At 40.4% G+C, this 22,722-nt stretch overlaps 1 protein-coding gene across 14 annotated transcripts in view; it reads left to right on the top strand.

Moving 5' to 3' along the window:
* The window catches only part of STOX2 (storkhead box 2), a 143,538-nt gene that overhangs the window by 89,719 nt on the left and 31,097 nt on the right, over positions 1-22,722 (top strand). For 2 of the 14 annotated variants that reach the window (XM_068186977.1, XM_068186975.1), the window contains exon 2: positions 7,991-8,089. The exons of 6 other annotated variants lie outside the window; for them this stretch is intronic. In XM_068186977.1, coding sequence (XP_068043078.1) covers positions 8,005-8,089 — 85 coding nt within the window. In that variant the 5' untranslated portion in view covers positions 7,991-8,004. Of the gene's footprint in view, positions 1-7,990; positions 8,090-15,904; positions 16,001-17,246; positions 17,378-17,718; positions 17,779-20,884; positions 21,104-22,722 lie in introns of those variants that run through there. 6 more of the 14 variants (XM_068186989.1, XM_068186984.1, XM_068186986.1 and 3 more) reach the window with 6 other exon arrangements.

Genomic DNA, 22,722 nt, shown 5'->3' with positions numbered 1-22,722 from the left:
GCTGGTGCTCAGCACTTTTGAAAATGAGGTCACTTTATTCTTGGTTGAAATGTGCAAAATGGGTCATCTGGGCATAGGCTTAAGACAAAGGCTGAGCACGTGGCCATTTATAACCAAGTTGTCCATGTTTCCAGAACTAGTTGGTTAAAAGGATTTAGTGAAACAAGGAAACACTGGGATAGGTCTGCACTTTGCCAACTTTTGGAAACGTAACTCCTTATCGTCTACCAGGGCAATAAATCACTGCCATGTATTTTCAAAGATCTGCTAATGCTGAGGATGACATCATCCATATTTTCCAGTCACCCCTCCCTCTGATGCCTTTCTGCTCGTCCTTCACATAACCTACTTTAGGAAACACTGCTCTATTGTACAGTCCTTGGGAACACTGCCTCTCCACCAATCTCAGCCCTGGGACTTCCCTGGTCCTGCCAGCAAAACAAAGGAAAAAATCCCAAACATGCACAAACTCTGTAGCATCACTAGCAAAATCTAACAATGCATTACGAAAGATAACAAGAACACTACTTAGATATGTCACTGCATTTTTCATTATAAATATTCTATTCAAAATATACATAGGTTAATGGCATTAAGGCCACATTTTACACTTTTGTTACTTGAACAGATCTTGCTAACACATCCAAGATGATAGCATAATTCATAGGATACACGTATATCTGAATTGGCAAATTTGAGACTGATACTGATTGCTTTTGAGTGTTGTATGACATGCACAACAAGTTTGCCATGAGAACTTATATTACATTCAATAAGAATGTGCGGGCTCTTCCAGACCCTGCCTCCAAGTCATCCCAATAGCCTGTACAGACTGGCATCTGTCTGAACACCTTGAGTATAAAGATCATGGGAAAAATTCAGATTGGAATGGATATCAGGTGATTGTAGTCCACCCATGTGAGGCCACACCATTCCTCTCAAGAGGAGTTGAATCTTTGTGCTCAAACAATGGTTTTTAAATCAAAGCAAATTCTGTAAGTTTATGTGGGGAGTACTACATGCAAATCAGACTGGCTTCAAGTGAAAGTTTGAAGCCCATGCTAAAGTAAATTGCATTCTTAATTCAAGGACTACTCATTTTGTCATTAATGAACTTACCTGGTAGAATATTTTGTTAAACCTAGCCATTTATTGCTTTAGTTGCAAAGAATAATGATTTTATTGATTGCATAACACTTCCGTGTCTTTGTTCTCATTTTGCACACAATTTTGTGACTTGTTGATGTTCTTTGACCCAAGAAAGTATATACTTACATTGGCAAGAATAAACAAAACAGAAGGGGAAAACACCACCCTGTTCTCAAATCCTGTTTATTTTGCCTCTGAAGGTGGACTTGTGCTGCAGTTATTCAGCCTGCATCCCATAGCTAGCACCACATTTCAGATGAGCCCATGGGAATGCTTCTCATTATTTTCTTATAACTGTAAGTTTAATTTACTGAGGCAAGCTTGAAGATGGCTTTTGTATGAGTGAGGTGATTTGCCTGTCTAAACCAGGCTTACATTTTGGCTAGTCTTTAACAAAAGCTGTCAAAGCGAGCATGGAGGTACAAAAAAAAGTGGTGATAGCAGCAGTACAAGGAGTTCTGGGTTGGAAAAGCAGAATGCAATTAGACATTTCCATGGCTGGCAAAGTGCAGTGAGTACTAAGCTGGGATATCAGCACACATTGCTGCAGAACAGAACAGTGTTGCTTCTTCAGTGGAAGGAAAACACTTTTCAAATCCAAACCTGTAACACACATGTTGGATTTGGGAAGTGTTTCCCTTCCATCAAAGAAACTTTCATTGAACATTGATGTGATAAATGACAGCTAAGTACTTAATATGAAGATGCAGAACAGGTTGGGCTTTTTTCTCTGTACCACAAGGCAGTCAAAAAGACAGAAATACTACCTTCTGATACCGTGTAGCTTTATTACTTTCAGTTTTACCACTGGAGGGAAGTGCTTAAAAAGCAAAGCAGAAGATTCCCACAGTGTCTTTCTGTTTCAAAGGTCTGACTTGGATGAATTGCTGCACTGAAGTGTAATTAATCACTAGCTGCGAGATGGAACAAGGGTGGCTGGCATAGCAGATAGAAGAAAAATTGTCTGCAGGATGCACAGAGGAATGGGCCATGTCCGGAGGAGCACTGGTGTTGTCTGTCTTGTTTTCATGACATGAATTGTGTCTCTCTTCTGACTTCATCCCAAGTTTGAGTAGTTTTCAGGTAATGAGGGAGGCTGTTCCGGATTTTGCAATCACTGTAACTGATTCTGGCTTTGCAGAAGAGGTATTTAAAGAGTAATGGTAGTATTTAGTAGTCATTTGTATTTCATTTCATCCTCAGTTGAAACTGTTGTTGAGTTAATAAATATAACGCTCTCTAAGTTTCTCCTCTAGCATATCAGGTGTAGTCTTTTAAGTCCTTGCAGAAGTTACATGCTAAAGAAGTCACATTTAATGTGGATTCCATTAGAAAAGTACAGTTTCTGGCATCCCTGCAATACCTTTTATGTGACCGTATTTTCTTTATTAATCAGAGCCGAAAGGTTTGTGCATGTGTTATGTGGATAAAACTCTGTGTCCTACAAAAATAGAGCAGTGATTTAGGAACTTGGTATTTCCCTTGAGGTGGGACATTTCCTTTTAAATTTTCTGCGCAGCCAAGACTTGAAAGCAGCCCTTCAGAAAAGTGTAAATATCAATACAGGTAGGTTGCAAGCCAGTTCTATTTCGGCTGTAAGTATTGTCATTGAAAACCTTTGAACTGCCTGTGTCCGCTTAGTGTGGAACAAGAGGAATAGAGCTGCATCTCCAAGCCTGTGATCTGCTTGAAAATGAACTGTCCTCAGCGCAGAGAGCATAAAGCAGTTTTAGGCATGCCTTTAGAGGACAGTGCACAAGCTCTGAGTTAGGTGACTATTAGGGAACAAAAAGGTGTGTTCTGGGACAAGACTTCTGCATGCATCTTCAGGGAGACAGCTGTAATCAAACCTTTCTGAGACCACAGAGCAGGGCAAGGGGAGAGGCCCAGAGGCAATCCAAAGTTGACTCCACCAATCTTGACATTCTCTGGTAAGCAGCAACAAAAGGAGACTAGAGCATAACCTAGAGTGTTGGTGTCTGTGCTGCAGCAAGAAAGACTGTAAAATCCATTACCTTGGAATGTAAATTTAAGCATTTTAAGCATAAACAACTCACTGCTCACCAACTACTTCGGTCAAACTTAGGGCACTTTGCTTCCTTAAGGTAATGACTGCATAACAGCACTGATTATTCCCCTGTGAAATGCAGTGTTGCTGCTTGCCATACTCAGTGTTGGATGATGTGTCAAACCCCTTGATTCAAACAATATTCAGGGTGTAATTAGCATTGTCTGCAATGTTCTAGTATTAACTATCATAAGAAATATTACTGAACATCTTGCCTGTGCTAAAATCTTATTCACATGCTTCAAACCTTCCCCCAACACCTATGTTGACTGTAGAAGAAAAGTTTATTTAACAAGTAATGCATGTTTGCATGTATGTGTACATATCACAAGTACACAGATATGTTTGATGCTGCACTTTTTAACTTCTCTGTGCATTTTTTGTACATTCTCTACTGTTTAGTTTGCTTCAATGCAACTTACTGGGAAACTGAACACAGGATCTCCTTTGTTGGGTTTTTATAGTACTTTCACATTTTTATTTGAAAGCTGTGGGGACCTATGTATATTCTTTGTCATGCATATGAGCACATTATGCAGGCTTACTTTATTCTATCTCCATGAGTCTTGTTTTAAGTGTTTTCTGTCTTCTGCTTTTTATGCTAAATGCATGATGCTTTTGTTTTGATTTTGTGGACAGATGACTCCCAAATTCTTGAGATCCTTTGTGATTCCCCTTGTCATTATGAATACTTATATCAATGTGCATTTTTAGAAGCATTTACTATGCTATCAGCATATCAGATATGAGATACATCACTATGTATCAGCACAAAATTTGCTTGAAACACTCGTGGAGAGCATGCACAATGTTTTGTTTATGTTGCTACAGTGGATTTTTATTCCTATTTAATCAATCAATTTTATCCCAACAATAATATTGTGTTCTTGAAATGTTTGGTGTCAGATGCTTTTGTCTTAGTCTTTTTCAAGGGTATATTGTCCAACAAACTTAAATCTTTGCTGTTTTAAATTGATTTTCAGAGTAATTCTTAGGTATCTGTCATATTGTAAAAATACTTGTTGTTTGATTCTGAGGGGAAACAGTGGGAATGACCTAAGAGACAATTTCTTAGGACCCGTAATGACAGTGAAGTTTTGGTTTAGCCTGACCTCTGCTGGGTAAGTCTTGGACTTGGCTCTTCCTCACTATCCCAACACAACACTCTTCTCCTTTTTTATTGTCAGTGACCTGTCCATGACCATCAATTCAAGTCTTGACTCTACAAGCACAGAGACTTCACCTAAATTCATGTGCCTGATATGTAGCTGTGGAGAAAATGCCCTTCTATTCTTAATGTAATTATTTATTTTTTATTGCACTTGGGTACCTGTTGTGCTGGGCACATAAAATAAGGGATTGCAAATGCTGCAAAGCCTTAAAGTGTATGTGCTGAAAGAGAAATAAGATGCAAAACAGATGGAGGTGCAAAATATATGCAGAATTAAATATTCTCCTACATTTTATACTGCCAGTAAATTCTGCCAGTGAAATAGTAGCGCAGCAAAGAAGAATCCAGATTATTAACTATTACGTGCAAGAGAAACCTCACTTTGGAATTTGGGTAGTGTGGAATAAATCATCCTTTGGAGCCTGGGAGCTTTTATTCACTCTTTTTGCAGCAGAGCCATTACCTTCCCAGTCCCTGTGTGGAACAGCTGAGTTGAAAACAATTTCTATAAATGATACAAACATTGAATTGATTTTTGTTTTAAAACTATCAACAAGGCAAAAAGAGATAGGAGTAATTCTTAACCTTTGATCATTCAACCATTGTCTGATAATGAGAACCTGTGTGTGCATTTGTGTGTGTTAGGGAGTGTGTGTATATAAAAGGAAAAAAACTGCTGGTAAAATAGAGCCTGTCCACTCTGAAATGAATAGTCCTGTCAGCAGCGAGGATGTAGGATGTTGTTTAGCATCTAGGTCACCTCTTTCTAGTGATTTGATGTTAAGCCCTGTTTTCCCAAAACACTGGGAGAGCAAAGGGCATTGCCTATCTGCCTCCCAGTCATTGTGGCTACCAGAATCACCAGAATGGTCCTACCACAGTGGCAGGTGAAGTCCCTCATGACGTCTGCAAGGCAAGACTCAGTAATGTTTGCCTGAGGGTTGTTCAAGACAAAGCTGGTTTACAGACCTGATACCTGTCATCACTAAGGATGGGAAAAGGGAAAAAATGGAAATGTGGGGTACCATATTCTCGCATGTCAGTTTGATTTGACTGAACAGTCCTGTAGGGGAAGTGGTGTGCATTTGCTGTTGTGGCACATGTTCAATATGGATCACTGTGCTGGGTGGTGGGGATGTAAGTGATACTTGTTTTATGAGGTATTATGGAACTTTGAGAACTTGTTAAAAGCTATGACTATAACTTGCTAATCTTTTTTTTCCTGAGAACTAACACCTAGAGACTGTGAAACAAGCTTGATTTGTTAACAAGTTAAAACACTGGAAGGGGAAAAAAACCCCAAAACATTTTGAGGTTAATTCTAGCTGCTTGTACTCAGTTGTATTTTTCTTTAAATATAAAGTAAAGTGAAGGATGTCTTAGTGCATGGGGAAATAGGGCTTCTCATTTCTAACTAAGCTTATATTCCTCATCTGGAGTTATAAGCTCTGCTATGAAGAGAATGGGGTTCATGGAAGTAAAGTGTAATACCTGGTTGTGTATTCTCAGGTAACTAAATGTATAACTAAATGTATAACAAGCCTGTGTAACTAAATGTATAACAAGCAATAGAGATTGGTAACCCATGGAGGCAACCACTGGAAAATTAATTTACCTCTCAGGTAGATTACATGCCTAGACTGGGAGAGATTATGGGTAGATAGTAACAGGATGTTGAGCTGATTGCTGACACAGAGCTGGTTCCCTTTCTTTCTTGACTTTGAACCTTAATTACACCCTGATAGTGGACCAGGAAAGAAAAATAAAATATAAAAACATCGTCAAAACAATCCTACAGCCCCCAAACCTCACCCACCCCCTCCAAGCCAACAAACAAAAACCTGAAAATGACCAAACCTCCAACCCCCACAAAAGTTTTTGAGAATCAGCTTTGGATAGTGGGTTGTGGGAATGAAGCGAAGGTGTTGCTGCCTGGGAGGGATTATGACTTCTGCCGTAAACTGAGCAGAAATTCTTCCTCTCCACACCACCAGGTTATCCTGTGATTAGAACTGCTGAGCAGCATTTGGAGGCTGTGGTTTCCACCCTGATTCCAGTCCTGCATTTTCCAGGCAAGCAGCAGAGGCCTGTATCCAAAGAGATGCTTAGAAAATGTGGTCAGGATGCCTGTTTAGCAGTGGTTTACATGTGCCATCCACAAAGGGCCATCCCTTCATTCCCATAGCCAGCTGAAGAGCTTGTTAATTCTGTCTCTTTGGGCTGGGTAGCCAAGGGTGCTGATGCTTGTTTGCTTGTAGGTCTGCCCTGGTCATAGACTCGGTTTGATTTGAAGGAAAATAATTTTCCAGACACCTTCCCCTTAAAAATCCAGGGCTTCGTAATGCATGGTGTCAGCATGTACTGGAAACCTGCTCAGGATAGGTCTCTCTCTCACCTTTTACTTTAAATCTTTTGTTTATTTGCCTTTTAGCTTAAATTTTTAAAATTTCATCAATTTCCGTAAAGCTTGGATGTTTTTTATCTCATGAATTTAAAAACTGTCTCTATTTTTTCTTTATAACTGTTTAGATCCCTTCCTGCACCCTCTCCACCCCTGCTTCCTTCATTTTCCATCTCATTCTGGAAGAGTATTTCCCTTTATTATATCATGGGTGCTCTTGTGTGCTCTTTTGCTGTCCCCTATCACTATCAGCCCTCCCCCCCATCCTTTCAGGCAGGATAGAACACACTTTTAGTTACCTGTACTTTTTATCTTCTTTCTGAATCTTAAACATAGCTTTTCTAATCTCTCTGTGTGTTCTGGAGCAGAACATGCCAGGATCGGGATGGGGTGAGGCTAAAAGTAAAATCACGGAAGCAATAATTGAGAGTCATTTTGAAAGTAAAAAGTTAACTTTGTGATTCATTATCTTCTTTACAAGAGCTGGAAGGTTCTTTCCATGTTTGTACATTTAAAGTGCTTGCATTTCGAATGAGCTCAGATGATTTGAAGATGCAAGGTGCTGGGATGAGAGTTTCAAATGCATTGTTCAAGCACATTTATGAGCTTTGGAGTCTGGCATTTGTCACATCAAAACATTTAAATTGTTTTCTGGTTTTTTGGTTTTGTTGGGTTTTGCTTTGTTTTTTTTTTTTTTTTCCTCTTTTGAAAGTGGTGCATGGGGGTTAGCCAGAGAATAGGGATAATGGCTTTAACAAACGGAAATAGTTTGTGTGAATAATTCCAGAAGCAGGTCCTTATTCAAGCATTATTAGAAACACATTTTAAATCACTTTCACCCATATATTATTGTGTACCTCCTTTGAGTTTATAATAGAAGGTGGCACAAATCAACTCTAAATATAAGGAATTCTCTTTCTGAAGAGGTTGCATGGCAGCATCTGGGGTATTCCTGAAAGATCATAATTTCATTTTTCTTTTTGTTTTCCTCCTTTCTTTTTCTTTTCACATGCTCAGAATTTACCGGGATTATTGTGACAGCTTTCTACAAAAGTACAAAATCCAGTTAGATAAAGCAAAGGTTGAGGATGAAGTTGCTAGCTAAAATCCTTTTCTGCTTCTGAAAGTTTACCTGTGTCTCGGTTTACTACACTTTCAGAAAGTTGGTGCTACTTTTTAATGGACATTTTATGTTTTTCAGCTAATAGCTGGTTAATGAATAGCCCTGACTGTTGCAAAGTTACAAGAATGATGCATCCAATACAAGAGAGACATTTGGAACATGGGGACATTTCCAGTGGTATGTCTGCCTTGTTTTGTGAGACACTATTTATCATTAAATTGACATTTAAAACAGCTGGTGTTAGGTGCTTCACTTTGTGAGAAGCAGGAATTATGTCACAGGACTTGTCTCTTTTACATCTTGGTAATAGATAATGCATATCAAATGATGCTGTTAAGGATCTGGGCTCCAATAAGAGGCAGTAGAAAGACTTGCAGATAATCTACTCTTGACAGCAGACCTCAGGCATAAGATCACAGAAATGACAGAAAAAATGTCTGAATGTTGTGTCCAAGTTTCAAGAACCTGTCCACCAGTTGGATCCTCTTTTCACAGTGCTTGTTTATAATTGCTATTTGGTATGTTCACAAGCAGTGAGAAAATGACAGCTTTTCATGGGCTTTGAGCATTGATGAGCTTTTAGACAAAACCACAGCAGATCTTTAAAACAGTTTGGGAACTTTGGCCATGCAGCAACCAAAACTTGTTTTTCCAGGATATTTTTGTGTACTTTAGAAATGGGTGATACAGAATGCTTTGCTTAGTATGCTTAGTTCACTGCCAGAAAGGTTGCCCTCTCAGATCCCTTGAACATCAAAGCAGGAACAAACTGAGAGATGGCAGTCCCTTCTGACCTAAATGCTTGGTTAGGTGCTCCGAATCTTAATCCCAGGAGCAAATTGTCTGCTCCTGAGACTCCCACCTCATTCACTGAAGTTGCTTAATCTGCAGCATTGTACTAGGTCCAGCCTGACCTGAAAAACCCTGCTAACTTTACATTCTTCCAGCAGCAAGCCTGTGCTGCTAAGCTTGTCAGTGTCCCTCTGAGCCGATAAGCAACTTGAAAGGTGGGGAGGATGAAATCATGAAATCACATTGCCATTCTGGTTCCTTTGCTTGTGGCATGATGTTATCACTTCAGAATCAAGATGGAAATTAAAAAAAAAAAAAAAACATTTTCAAAGCAGTCCTGCTGCCCTGCAGGGGTTTGTCTCAATGCTTGCTCCTTTGTAGCCTGTTTTCCAAGTATTCAGATGCTTTTCCAGGTAACATCCTTCCCACAGCTGCCTTCTGGTAGGGGCCCGATTCTGAAGATAGATGCACTTGGGGTCCTTGAGTCCCTCCACTTGCAACTGCTGCAAGTGACCATTAAACCTTTCCATAAGCGGTCAATTTTTAAACCAGATTTTGTCCCCACTGTTCCTCTTAAAAGACTCTGCCATTACTCACTGCTGTCATGGCTAGCAGTCTTGGTCTCAGTTCAGTCTGGATTTCCTGTTTGCTGAAACTGCTGTTTTCTGGGTGACGTATGGTGAGTATCTCCCCCAGTGCTGGCTGACTTGGATCCTTACCTTTTGTTCTGCCTAAATGCATGTCTCAGCTTAAAGAGTAGTAAACTTCTGTGGTGCAAAATTAGGTATTTTTTAAGGTTTACATTTTAGCTTAGAAGAAGGATTGTTGAGACAGTCACATTAGATGCTGAGTAAGTTTTTGAAGAGAATCTGTTCTATAGTACATCAGCTGTTTCCTTTTGGTTTCTTTTCAGTTTGTTTTCTCTGTGAGTGTGATGAACAAGATCTTTGTGTCAAACTTAAAATACTCCTGCTTTCTTCTTGTAACATTTCTTCAAGCTTTTTTTTTCCTTACTGCTTGCATGAAGTACTTAATGCCCTCCATCTGCATGAAAATGTTTTGCATATAATTCTAAAAGCTCTCTTAGGACTGTAGACTTTTTAAAATGAAGCAATTTAAACATTTTCCACACAAATGGGCACTTGGGGCAAATGTCATTATAAAAATCGTAAGAATATTTGTTAGATATTTTCACAGTTTATTGTTGGGGTTTTTTTGGGGTTGTTTTTTTTTATTTTATTTTATTTTATTTTATTTCAAGACCTGCCTCTCCAGTCACAGTGGAAATTGCAAGTCAGAGAGAGTCAGCGTGATTTATGTTACTGGCAGAGCAGAAAGGCGTTTGTAAGTCTGGGAAGGCAGACATTAATAAGCAGGAGAAACAATAGACAGTCTTCTCTGCTTCAGTCAACATGGTGCAGGTGTTGAGGCTGATGTAATGCCATTGCTGCTTTCCTACTCCGAGTTGTACATACATATTTATAAACACATGCAAGTCAATCAAGGCTTGTGTTCACAAGATAAATTAATAAAACACAGATTAAAATACAGAACAAGGCAAAAACGCTTCAATCCGGCTCAGACTAAATGAGAGTTTTCATTTTAAACTAATGTGTTAAGATTCTCAAGTTTCACATGAGGAAGTAAATGATACTCGATATTCTTGTAAGGACATATGTTGAAACTTGTTTTGTAAAATTTGAAGCTTGCATACAGTTGACTAGAGACAGAGGCTCTATTTTGTGGAGGTTTTGGGATTCTAAGGAAATTGTTTTCTGATTTGAAACAGACCTCCAAAGTAGACAGATTTCATGTGGAAGAAAATCCAAAACCCAGTATTTTTAGATCACATAGAACACTTAATTCCAGCAGGATCAGACTGGTTTGTTTCAAATTTGACTGTTTAAATGTTTTAAATATTGCTCTACCTATTGCAGTCTTTTAGAACAACGTAATTTGAAGGGAGAGAAAGAAACAGTTCTTGCAGGAATGCCGTAACAGGAAGTTCTGACATTTGTCAAAATATTTCTCCCTCTGTCTAAAATTAATATATAAAAAAGTGTGGTTTTCTAATACATTTTAATATCAGTGGAATTGTATTCTACACAGTAGGACGTCTGCCATTCTTTGAGACTATGTCATCTGTGTTTTGGGGAGCTATTGCAGCAGTGCATGGAGAAATGCAGGATCCTTCCTGTCTTCTGCATGTTATTTTCCACTAAAATGGTTCAATATCTGATGTCTGATAGATCATATTCCTTGGGAAGCTCAGTTATTGCAAGTGATGGTTTTTACCAGATTTTTGGAACTACTGATGAAAATGGGTACATGCTGTCTCTGTAAGAACAGCACTATTTTTAAACATCTTGGAATGTGTGCTTGCTACTTATATCCTTGTTTATTCCAGCTGCATGTCTTTACTTTGTTTAAGCCTTGATGGTCTGTCAGATATGACAAACAAAGCTTGATTTTGCAAAACTTGCCCTTTGTAGTTGAAACCAGTGCTGATAGACCTGAATCTGGATGCCATGGAAATTAATGGAATTTAGTAAGCCTTTTTAAAGCCTTTGGAAAATTCAGCTGTCACATGGACCTGCTGTCAGGGTGGTGGCTGTGTCAGTCATTTTAGTGGTGAGTGGCCATATTACCATGCAGTTTTGTGATAACTGAGCAGTTCTTACCTATAACTGCCACCTCCCAGAGCAGGAGGTCCTGCTTCTCCACTGCCTGTGGCAGACTGTCTCCTACTTTGCCCTGAGACAGGATCTCCTCTGTCTTAACAGGGCACCCAGTCAGAGTTTGGTATACAATATTATTTTCCTTTTTTTTCTTCTTTTTTTTTTTTTTTTCTTGGCAGGAGTAGCCTTCTTCTAGGTTAGCTCCCTCCTAAACTAACTCATGAGAGCAGATTAAGCATAAATGTGGGCTGTCCTGGCCTGGATGAGGACAGCAACAGATAGCCTTTAGGTTGGGTAGCTGTGTTGTGCAGTTAGGCATCTATGATGAATGCTTTGACAAATGATGACTTGTCTGCGCAAGGACTTTCATTTTCCTGTGAACAAAGGAGAAGTACCACAGAATACCACCAGCATGGTGATGAATTCCTCAGGCCACCTGAAGTAGCAATTATGATATCCAACAGTATTTTCCAGATTTTCTTGTCAGGTTTTAGCACAGATGACTACGTAATTTCCATCATACATCTTATGTGAGTGTTTCAAGGATGGGTATGTTTGGTCTTTTTATTTCCCGTTTAACGCTATTACTCTCTTATAAACGAAAGATTTCTGGCATGGGAGATACCATTTTGCATAAACTATTCAATAAGGTTTTCTAGACACTTAAATTTCAAAATAAATGAAGTCTGAACAGGCCAAACATATCTGGGATATGGCATGTACTAGGAGCTGTATAGGCAGGCCAGAGCTCTCTCTGACCTGGTCAGCTCTGTTAATGTGAGCTGAGTAACTGCTGAACCACAGTGTTCAACACAGACCACAAAAACGATGTGAATGGTCAGTGAGCTTTCCCGCATGGGCAGCATGGATCTGATACAGATACATTTCTGTTAGTTCCTGTCACAGCACTGAATGCAGCGCAGATGTCTTGAGTAGCTTTCCAACATCTGGACCACCCCTTGCTCTTGAATCAAAGCTGTTTTCCTGGTGCTACTAACTCCTGCAGGAGTTAGTAGTGTAGAGTGTGCTAGATCTGTCCTGGAGCTTTTCCTGGTGGTTGGAAGAATCCAAGTCTGCTGTTTGAGAAACTCCTGGAGTTCTTACTAGTAAGTGTGGGGTCTCAAATTTGGTTCTTGCTGTAATTAATTTGCTTGATGATCATTGGTTCAGTTCAGGTTGACATTTTTAAACCAGCATCTGAGAGGGGTAAGATGTTGGAACAAATTGAGTGCCTAGTCTAGTTAATCTTTGCCATAATCTTTCCTATTTAGCAGTGAAGGAGAAAAGAGCAAAAACACCTGTACGCTTACAGCTTCAGAATTTTAGTATCTGGGCAAATCCTATAAATGGAGGTAGTAATTAGATAATTCCAGGGTTTCAGTTAACAGAAACTATGTGGAGAAAGCTAAGGGATTCTTTGCTTTCAGATACTGCAGAAATATGTGAGCATCAGATTATTTTTTATTTTCTTGAAATGCAAACAAGACATGTGAATAAAAATCATGGCTATTGATTATAGCTAATATTCATGGCACATCTTCTATGGATGGTGCAATTTGATTGAGCAGTTGCTAGTTCAGCTGTAAGCTATTGTCAGTCAGCTTGTCTTTCCTAGTTGATTGCCAAATTCTTCCTTTTGTACTTGAGGGAAAAGGGAATCATAAATGTTTAATAACTGAAGGTAGGTGATTGGTCCCAAAGTCATACACCAAAACTGATAAAATAATTTTGAGCCTTTTTTTTTTCTTTTTCCAAAGGAACTTTAAAAATAGCAGTAATTGATGAGTATGTTAAGCTGAAGCTTGCAAGGAGGAAGTGATCTTATTGCTTCCATGGCCTCACAGATAACCATTGTATCTGAAATACGTTGTCTCTGAGCTTGGCTGTGAAGTCCTTCAGGCAGTGCCAGTCTTCTAGATCTTATAAAATGCCAGACAGTGCTGTTGTCATCCATTAAAGAAGCATTTCCTCATATTTGACTTGTAGAGAAAGCAATGGATGTCAGTGGCATTAGTGAAGGAAATAAAATTGCCAGCATGTAAAGGTCTTGGAGCTTATTGGCAAGCAGAGAAGCCAAAGCAATACTGTGTGAAATTGATGTATAGGCTAGAAAATGTTTCAGACGCAATACTGTCATATGGCTTTTGGAAACAACTTTGCACTGTCTCCGCTTCTAGCTTCTATGCTGATTGTTGGCCTGGGATTTCCTTTATGCCAGAGGTTGCATGATCGTAGGAATCACCTGCTCTTGCTCTTTTATACTGCCTGGCATGGGAAAATGGGATTTATAGAGGAGTTGGTTGGTTGGTTGGTTGGTTGATTGGTTGATTGTTTTTTCCCACTCAGCTCTTCATTTATTATGAAAGGGCAGTGCCAGTCATCCTGTGGATATTGTTTGTGCATTTCCAGTGTGTAGTTGAAGAGTGAGGGAGATCCTAGCACTTGTGCTGCCATCAAGTAGTTCTCAGTCTTGCTTGGAGGGGTTGGCAATTGCCTTTCAAAATTGCTATTACTCTGCTGAGTTACCTTCTTGATCTTTTTAATCCATTGTTCAAGTGGAAAGTTTATATTTAGTTCCCCTTATCTCCGGTAATGGTTTGTATGTCAAAGTTTGGAATAAAAGCATTTGTGCTTTAATGTGTGCATTAAAGCACAAATTCTGCATCTTCCTTAAGTAATTATAACAATGGATGAGCTTATAAAGAGAGGAATATTGAAATTCAGGCTGAATGAGTGGTTAATTGGCTGCTAGTCTGATCCCAGGCTCCTCTGTGCATGAGCGCTGGAGGAGGATGAGGTCATGGTGCTGATTCTTGACCACAGCACACTGCAAGCACCTCCTGTGTCTTACCAGTGTTTGCCCAGCTGTGTCCCAAACACCGAATTACTGTGACTGTAATACTGCTTTAGCTTTCTTCTAAATATCCTTCAGCTTGGTGTGGTTAGGCTGTGCATGTTGCTGATGCCTGAGAACCATGAGATGGTAAATGAGATAAAAACCAAGATGCACATTTACACTTGTGAAGAAAGCCCTCAGCCCAGGTTCAGAGCAAATTTCAGATTCATCCTCAGAATCCACAGCAGGCACCTACTTTTACCCTGTGATTTGCCTTCATAAACTAATTCTCCTGCTTGCTTTTGATGGAACCAAGGGAGACGGACAATGTGGTTTGATTTAGCTTTCAAGTTGCTCTATAGCTGTGGTTTTCAGCATGTGTGCTGATCACTGTTTTGACAAACCATATTTTGGTCATAGAACCTTCTGCATCCATTAAAAATAGAGGCAGTGGGTCTTTCTAGACTTCTTGTGCAAAGACATTTCCATTATGCTTGCCCCTTTAGACAATAACTTCTTTCTAAATATAGGTGGCTAATCAGCTGAAGTTTTTGCCCAGGTTCAGATTCTACTCAATACCAGCTGGAGAGGAGCATTTTGATGTTGGTCCTTTGACCCCCTTAAACGTTAAAAACAGAACAGCAAAAACCTTGGATCAATCATGAAGCCATGTTGAATTGAAAAGTTGCATGAAATAATTGATGGGTGTTTTGAAGTTCTTTTGAAGTGGGAGGTGGATTTAGTCTGTTCGGATTTATTTCTGGCATCAACAGCACACATCCCATCGCACCACTGCCCTCAGGGAGGCAAAGGGGTTTTCATGCCTGTACTGCTTTTTTGGAGTACCAACCCCAGGCTTTCTTGTGAGGACAGAGCGTTTGTAGATTAATGGGATGGAAGTCTGCTTTACCATCATGTAAAATCAAAAACCTCCAACAAAACCACAAAGCCCCCGACCTCCAGGCCAAATAAACCAATCAACAAGACCCCCCTTCTTTTATTTTTGTTCCTGAGTTCTCCCTCTCCGGAATTTTGGCCGTTCTTGAAGCAGCAGCAGCACTCAGGGGTGCATGTCCCGTGGGAGTTGCTCATGCATCCAAAATGGCTGGGGCGTGGGTGGCCTTTGCTAGAAGAGAACACTGTGCTGGGTTTTGGTTGAAAATGTCGTGCCAAGGTGGGAGTAACGTCCCATCTTCCGACTAGGCGCATACAGCTTTTCCTCCCTGTTTCGGGGGCCCTAAAGCGTTGGCAGCTTTCCGCGGTGGCTCCGGGTGGGAGGTGTAGGGACCGGGCCCCGCGTTGCCATGGCGGAGGGCGGGCTGTGGCGCCTCGGCGCTGCCGGAGGTGCCGCTCGGTAGGTGCCGCGTCCCGGTACCGGGGAGCCGCCGGGCGGGGCCGGGCCAGGCTGTGCGGTCCTTCCCCGTTTGGCTCGGTTGCCCGCCTCGCTGCGCGATAAAAGCTTCGCCAGCAGCGCGGGGCGGCGGGAGGCTGCGCTGCTCTCCCGCCTTGCCGGCGGGCGGGTTGTAGCGGCGGGGCAGCGCTTCCCCCGGGAGGCGCGGATGGTGCCTTGCCCTGGGTACTCGGCATCGGCTTGGGCTGGCTGGGCTGCAGCGGGCCGCTAGCAAGTGACGCTGCTGGTAGAGGCCGAGCGCCTCCGCAGCGCTTCGGGTGCACGGAGGCGGCCGGGGCGCGGCTGAGCGCGGTGGTTCGTGTCTCACGGCACGGCTCAGCCCGGCCGCTCCTCACAGCCCTAGAAAGCTGCAGAGCTTAGTGGCAAAGCGAGTAGGTCTAGTCTGTCTAAGCACTTCCTTTGAGGTTCTTTATTGCTAGTGCTGAAGGGCAAAAGAAACAACGTTTTTAAATAGGTTGCAAAATTTCAAAGCCTATTTAAAACATCGTGAAACGTCTCGTCAGTCCGTCTGTGTTGTTTCTTCTCGAGGTTTTTAATAGTTGTCCTACTGCAAAATAGAAATATGAATTTTCCAGAGTGGTGGGTGAGACTCCAGGTGAAGCCTTGATCAGCTACTGCAAATCTATCCAATATTTTCTTCCAGATCTAGAATGGAAATTGGTATTAGTGCCTACACTCATAGTGCTGGAAGTATCTCCTTCCACCTCCTGTAGGGCCTTAGTAAAGAATCTTCCTGAAGTTACAAGATACTCTCACACTGTACAATTGCTTGTACTGGTTGCATCACAGGTCAGACTGAAAATTACAAATCAGTCTGTTTTAGGATTTTTAGATCTTAATTTTAAAATCTGGGACAGTCCCTGAGGGATAAATTATGCATACATAGCACACCTGATGTGTTGAACCTGCTGCACATGTGAGATAGGACTATATGCATATAGTAGCTAGTTTCCAGACATCAGTCAGCCTGAGTTTCCAGGCATCTAGAAAAGTGGATAATTACTTCAAAATTTGGGAAAAGTCTGCATCTGTAAGCATGCATTGGCCATAGGATTTCTGTGAATAATGTAGTAAGCCTGTTGTGATCCGGTATCACCCTTCCTTGTATCCCTCCTTCCCCCAGCAGATATTTCCAGACTTCCTTTTGTATTTTTTTTCTAGTCACTTTCTGAAACTTATTACTAGCTTTGAACACTTGTGAATAAACTAACCAGCAGACTCTTGAGGAGAGTGGTCTGACTGATGTCTACACTTACAAAATCAAATGACTGAGGAGTCCAAAGGTATGAAAGTTGTTTCAGAATTCATCTCCCATGTAATAGCTCAGGAGGTAGCCTGCAGTTCATTCCATTACTTAGGAGCTGTTAATGAAAGCAATACCTTATTTTACAGTATTATTGAAAAAAGGGTGCATGCCAGACAAAGACAACTTACAACCCATTTATTTTCAGCATTCTCTTAATGCCCATTATTTGAAGTAAAACCCATCTACTGACAGACCAGCTTCTTAGTTCCCTAATCCTGCAACAAAATGATAATCCTTTATTTGTGACCTCATAGGCTGTTGCTGCAGAGAGTGCTGTGATAGCAGAAAGCCAACGCTGTGACTTCACTATTGGTGGAAGCCACAGTTGAAGATGACCCAGTCTGGAGGCCTGGGGGGCAGTTAATATCCTTTTGGTATTCTGCAAGTGCTTCCTAAGGAGCAGTATCTGGCAAACAGAATTGCATAATGTCTGTCTACCTAGGTGATGAATGAGACAATCAGATGCTGTGTGTGAGGGGAAAATATGTGTTGATTATGTTTTCAAGGTAATTTTTGCCCTTGAAAGAAGTTATGTTATAAGGAAGAAAACTGTCACTGGGAAGCTACACTAGGCTTTGGTATCCTCAATCTCCAGAGATACAAAGAATACCAGAATTATACTCTCTAAAAGCAAGAACTCTGTATACCTCTTAAGAATATGATTTTGTAACCCCCAAACTTTTCTTGGAAACACTAATTACATCAAAACTTCTATCAAAAAATATTTGTCAGGAGCAAGGCAAAAGACATGTGAATCACATCCAAACCTCTACGCCCTAAAGTAGACTTTTAGGCTCTTGTTTGTAAACTGAAGTATGAAGGAGATGGGTCCAAGACTTTCAAGTATTTCCAGATATCTTACATGCCTGGATTCTTTTTGCATTTGAGTGTGAGGTTCTGTGCCATGTTCCAGAAATTAGTGCCTAAAAGTAGGCTTCTCAGTAAGTCTTGATTTTAAGAAGTACTGATAGTACAGCAGCACTCAATGGAGATAAAGGGAAATGAAAATCCACATCAGGTTTGAAACTCAAGCTGCAACTATTTAAAACAACAAATGGCAGTAGAAGCCACGTTTGGCTCCTTTACTATCTCTGCCTTTTTCCATAGCAGGAAGATTTTACAGAAATAGTACTTGCAACTCTAAATGTCAATGGTTATGTACTCTTGAAGACTGAAGCTATCAGAACCCAGAAAAAAAAATACTAGTAGAAAGTTAATTCCTTTGTTTAAACATTTCGTTTTTGAATGCATTATGATCATATGATTGAACAACAGGAAGACATATGCTTGCCTGTAACAAAATTAGTATTTTATTTTTACTGTTGTTTATTCCATTTTTAACATTTCACCTTTTTATGCATGATACAAAAGGTCATGCAGATGAATTTAGCAGGATTGTACATGTACTACCAACTCCACTGATAAAACTTCTGGAAGTTGTGCAAGCTAAATCAGGTTAAACAAAACACTCTTACTCCCGAATAAGTGGCTATTTACATAGGTAAATGATAGTTTACCTATAATAAACCAAGATAGTTCTGACAGTAAATTAGTCTTTTAGAGTAAAGCCCTGAGGTGAGTTTCCATCTTATCCCTGTTATACAGATGTTCTCCAAATTATGTTCCGAGCATGTATCAAACTGGATACTGCATAACAAATCCATGTTGGAATAACTCAGTTAAATGCAGTACCAGAAATGAAATACCACCGTTTAAAGCAAAAATTCACATGCATTATGCATAGGCTTTTCAGACCATGCATGGCACCCTTTGGGTAGCCTCACATTTTCAAGTTCTTGTGGATTACACCATCTTTGTGTGAAACTACATGTGCATGTGTGTTTTTAAGAGCTGCTCATAAAGCAGCAGAACACTTCTGAAGACAGTATTGGTGATGACATGCTGAACTGCTTTCACATGTTTCTGTTCAAACTGCCCAAACCATTAACATACTCCCTTAGTGATGTTGTATGTGTGTCTTATTAGCATGCACGTTACTAATTTACTCTCAACTTTCTTGACTGTCCTGTAAGCTCCCACCCTTCCCCTAACTTTGATCTTTAATCATAAAAGCTTAGAAGCAGCCTTTTGGATATAAAGCTAAATGTTCCTTTTTAGCTATTCTGCCTGTTCCAGACGCTGGGAAGGGAGGAGGGCTCTTTCCAAGGCAGTGTAGTAATAGGTAGGTACTCTTGGCAGGAGCTTGGTGCTCTGCTGGGGATGCTGCCTTTGCTGGGTCGTTGGCACCTGGGCTCAGGCTTGGGTCTGCAGCACAAGATACATTTGTTCTTTCGGGCTTTTAATTGAGACTTTGAGTGGAGGCTTTCACTGAATCCTTGGTGTGGAGGGGGTGGAGGTCAGCCCAGAAAACAAAACAAAGGCAAGCACCAAGTGGATGCAAAGCACATGCAGATCAGCTGTCACAAAATAACTGTCCTTTGTTCACTTATTTCTTCACTGATACACGCAGCCATTCCTACTTTGCTTATTCCAGCAATTCTGTAGATCCTTACTTTTCCCCCAGCCTTCCTACAGCTGGAGGTACTAATTTTATTTCTTACCATTTGGTTATTGTTTTTGCTTCCATTTAGCCCTGCTAAGCATTTTAGATTGTTTCAACACGTCTTCTTTCAGAAGTAATATCTCAGATGCTGCATTGCCTGCTTTAAGAATCAAACAAAAATCCGCTCTTTCGTCACATTTTCTTTTAAGCTTTCCTGTGTTCCCTCTTTCTTATATTGTTTCTTGTTTTTCTCTCTTTTCTTCTTCTGCTGCTAATGCAATCTTTATAGCCTAGGTTTTTCTTTAGGTAGCCTCTATATCAGTTCTTTAAAGCTTGTAGCTAGTCAGATAGGAAGAGCAGCAGGGGTTTCAAAAAGTGCATTCAGAATTACTTGCATCCTCTGTAGAAGTTTCTGAGGGCTGGTCTGTGCTGCAGTTCCAGCCTCACAAAGCGGGTGGCCAGGTGAGAGAGGGGCATGTACCATCCCCTTCACCATGTGCAGTGCCATATTTACTGATAATCAGAAATGCTTTTGCAGCAGAGAGCCTTGTCAATCTCTGGTTCCGACCGAGACATTTTTTACCTAAGTAGGAGCTGCCCTCAGGCCTGTAAGATCTGGGTGAGTTAAAGTACTGCCTGTGGAGATTGCTTGTTGAAAGAATATGATGGTAACTATAAGGCCTTTTTTCTTATGACCAGGAGTAAGGAATTACAACATGGTGATAAGATATAAGGAATTGCTTACTTTGTTTTTTAATGTGTGTTAGAAAATGACTATCTTGCTACAGCATAAAATGTAGTGATTCAGAGTTTGAGTTAATATATCCTCTATGCTTTGATCTCAACATTTTTTGATACATTATTTTTTTCTCACTGTGTCCTGTGGTTACTTGTGAAATCTATTAAAGAAGTTATCTTGATTCCCTTTTTGCTAGCCTTTTGGATTAGTTCAGTTGAAGGTGAGATCATCAGCTCCTGAGATCATCTCAGGAATCTAGCCTTTATATCCTAGTTTAGGTCTCTCTGTACTGAATAAGAGGGCAAAGAGACAACTATTTTTATGTGTTCTCATCTTTCAGAAAAATGGGTCATAACGACACTCAGGGAGCGCAAGAACTCCACGCTCTAGTGCTTTATAAATGCTTGGTGAAAGTCCAAAGGAAAAGTCTTGTCAAGCTCAGTTTAGTATACAGAGGGAAAAAAAGAAGGATGGCCACTTCTGGACCCTATAAATGGTTAATGGTGCTTTGTGCAGCACGGATCAATACCAAATGTTTGGTGTTTAATTGCTATATAAAAAAATCTGAAGGATGGAATGGATAATGAAGTGGTAACCCTGTCTGTCAGATCACAGTTGTTCAGGTTCATTAAGACTGCTGAGGAGGATTTCAGAAGGGACTAGCGACAGCTGAGCGAAACAGCTGAGCAATTCTGCAGAGTAGTGACATCAGCACTGTACTATAAAGCACTGCAGTGGGCACTGACAAAATAGAGCTTAAATTTGTTAAGTTTTGTGCTTTTTTAGGAGCATGGTCTCTGTGTGTTGCTGGAGTCAGTGGTGAATGTGTTAGATGAGTCAGGAGTGGTAATTAAAAGTCTAAACTTACGACTATAAATGAGGAGGTATGTAAAAAGTCATGCAAGAGAGGTTGCTCTATGAAATTGGTAATTTTATCCTTTTGGATACTGCGTTTGGTTTTATGGCTCATGTACAAGGCAATTTTCAGATTTCTGAAATTTCATTTAAAAATAGTAGAGCAGCAGGTAGAGAGGTATTACTGTTTTAACAGTAGTAAAACATCTGTTGTAGGTTTTAGTTTACTGCTTCCTGTAAATAAGTGCTCAGTAAGATTCAAAAGTAGAAGATTTGTGAAATGGACAGGAGGAAATATTTCATCCAGTGAGTTAATTGTGGGAACCCCTGGTTCTAGGTACTGTCATTTATTTGGGGAGGTAGGTTTTGGTTGCTGCATTTGTTGGTAGTTATACTCATTGGGATAAAAAGTCAAAATATGCCAGTCCCTGAGGATCTCAAAAGAACTGTTTCTGTCTAACGAGGGCATTTCCCTTTAAGGTGCAGTATACACTGGTGGTAATGTGTACAGTTGGATTTCTAATGCTTCCTCTGTAAGATGATTGATGAGCATGAGGGAGGCAGCAGATTTGGTGAGTTGCTGAACTGTTGTGCCACGGCATTTCCTTTGTTCCCATCCTCACAGCTAATCCCCACACAGGTGAGACCAAAGGACAGAATTTGAAAGAATTTTGAACCACTGTGGGAAGCAAGGGTCATTGCATCTACCTCATGCAGGTAGAGCATAGGGGCAGAATATACTAATACAGCTTCTTCATGTATTGAGGGGTAAAATATTTCAATTTCCCTTTAAAGTACACCTTCTTAAAGGTACTCCAGCCATATTGAAAACTCTGCTCTGGACCACAGGGAAAAAAATGACCCAGTAAACTCTCAACTGCTAAGCCTTTGGAGCATATAACCTTTTCTTTTTAAAAGCACTTTGGCACTAATTTAATTGATTCCATGCCTGGCCTTTTCATCAGTTCTCTCCTAGCCAGGAAAACCTGAGCTGTTAAAGGCTGCTGCAGTACCATGGGACTTGTGTTCACTATTGCAGGTTCTTATTTTAACCTGATGTTATCTGCCAGTCATCACTATTGGCTTGAAAAGCTGTAACCACTGCAGTACTGTCTTTGGGCTGAAAATCTTTTAATGGTTACAGCAGTCAATATAAATGAGAGAGAGTGCACTATGTCTTCGAGCCATGTTGCTAGTTATCACTTCACCTTTCAAGAATTTTTTCTGCTGACTAGATTCTTGCTGAATGTTTGCTGCAGCATCTCCAGCCACACTGCATGTGTACTGGCTAAACTGAAGAGGATAGTAAAGAACATGTTGTTAAGACCTTTAACAGCCGTGTTTTGTACTTTCAGCAGTGTTTGGAAAGGACTATTTTTATCTGTGTTTTTAAAATTTCTATAAGAAAACATCTAGGTTTATCTTTGTTTGTTGGGTTTTGTTTCTTTTGTTTCTCATTTGCTTACTCTCTCTTGCCAAACCTCCTCTAGTGTCAGATTTTTTAAATGCTTCTATCTTTCCTTGCATTTGCTGTTTGCTGCCAGAGAACAGGCAGGCTTTGTTTTTGAGGGGGTGGGGTGTTGGTGTGGTTGATTACAATATAGCATTAACATGAGTCAAATTAATTTGATAGTAGCAGATTTCTATGAAAAAGCCCCAAACCCTTCTCCCTTCTCATTTTGTCCTAGCG

The sequence above is a fragment of the Anomalospiza imberbis genome, chromosome 4 (assembly GCF_031753505.1).
Source record: "Anomalospiza imberbis isolate Cuckoo-Finch-1a 21T00152 chromosome 4, ASM3175350v1, whole genome shotgun sequence".
NCBI classification, from domain to species: domain Eukaryota; kingdom Metazoa; phylum Chordata; class Aves; order Passeriformes; family Viduidae; genus Anomalospiza; species Anomalospiza imberbis.
Note: the sequence above shows the minus strand (reverse complement) of the source record. Positions and strands in the feature narration are given on the sequence as shown.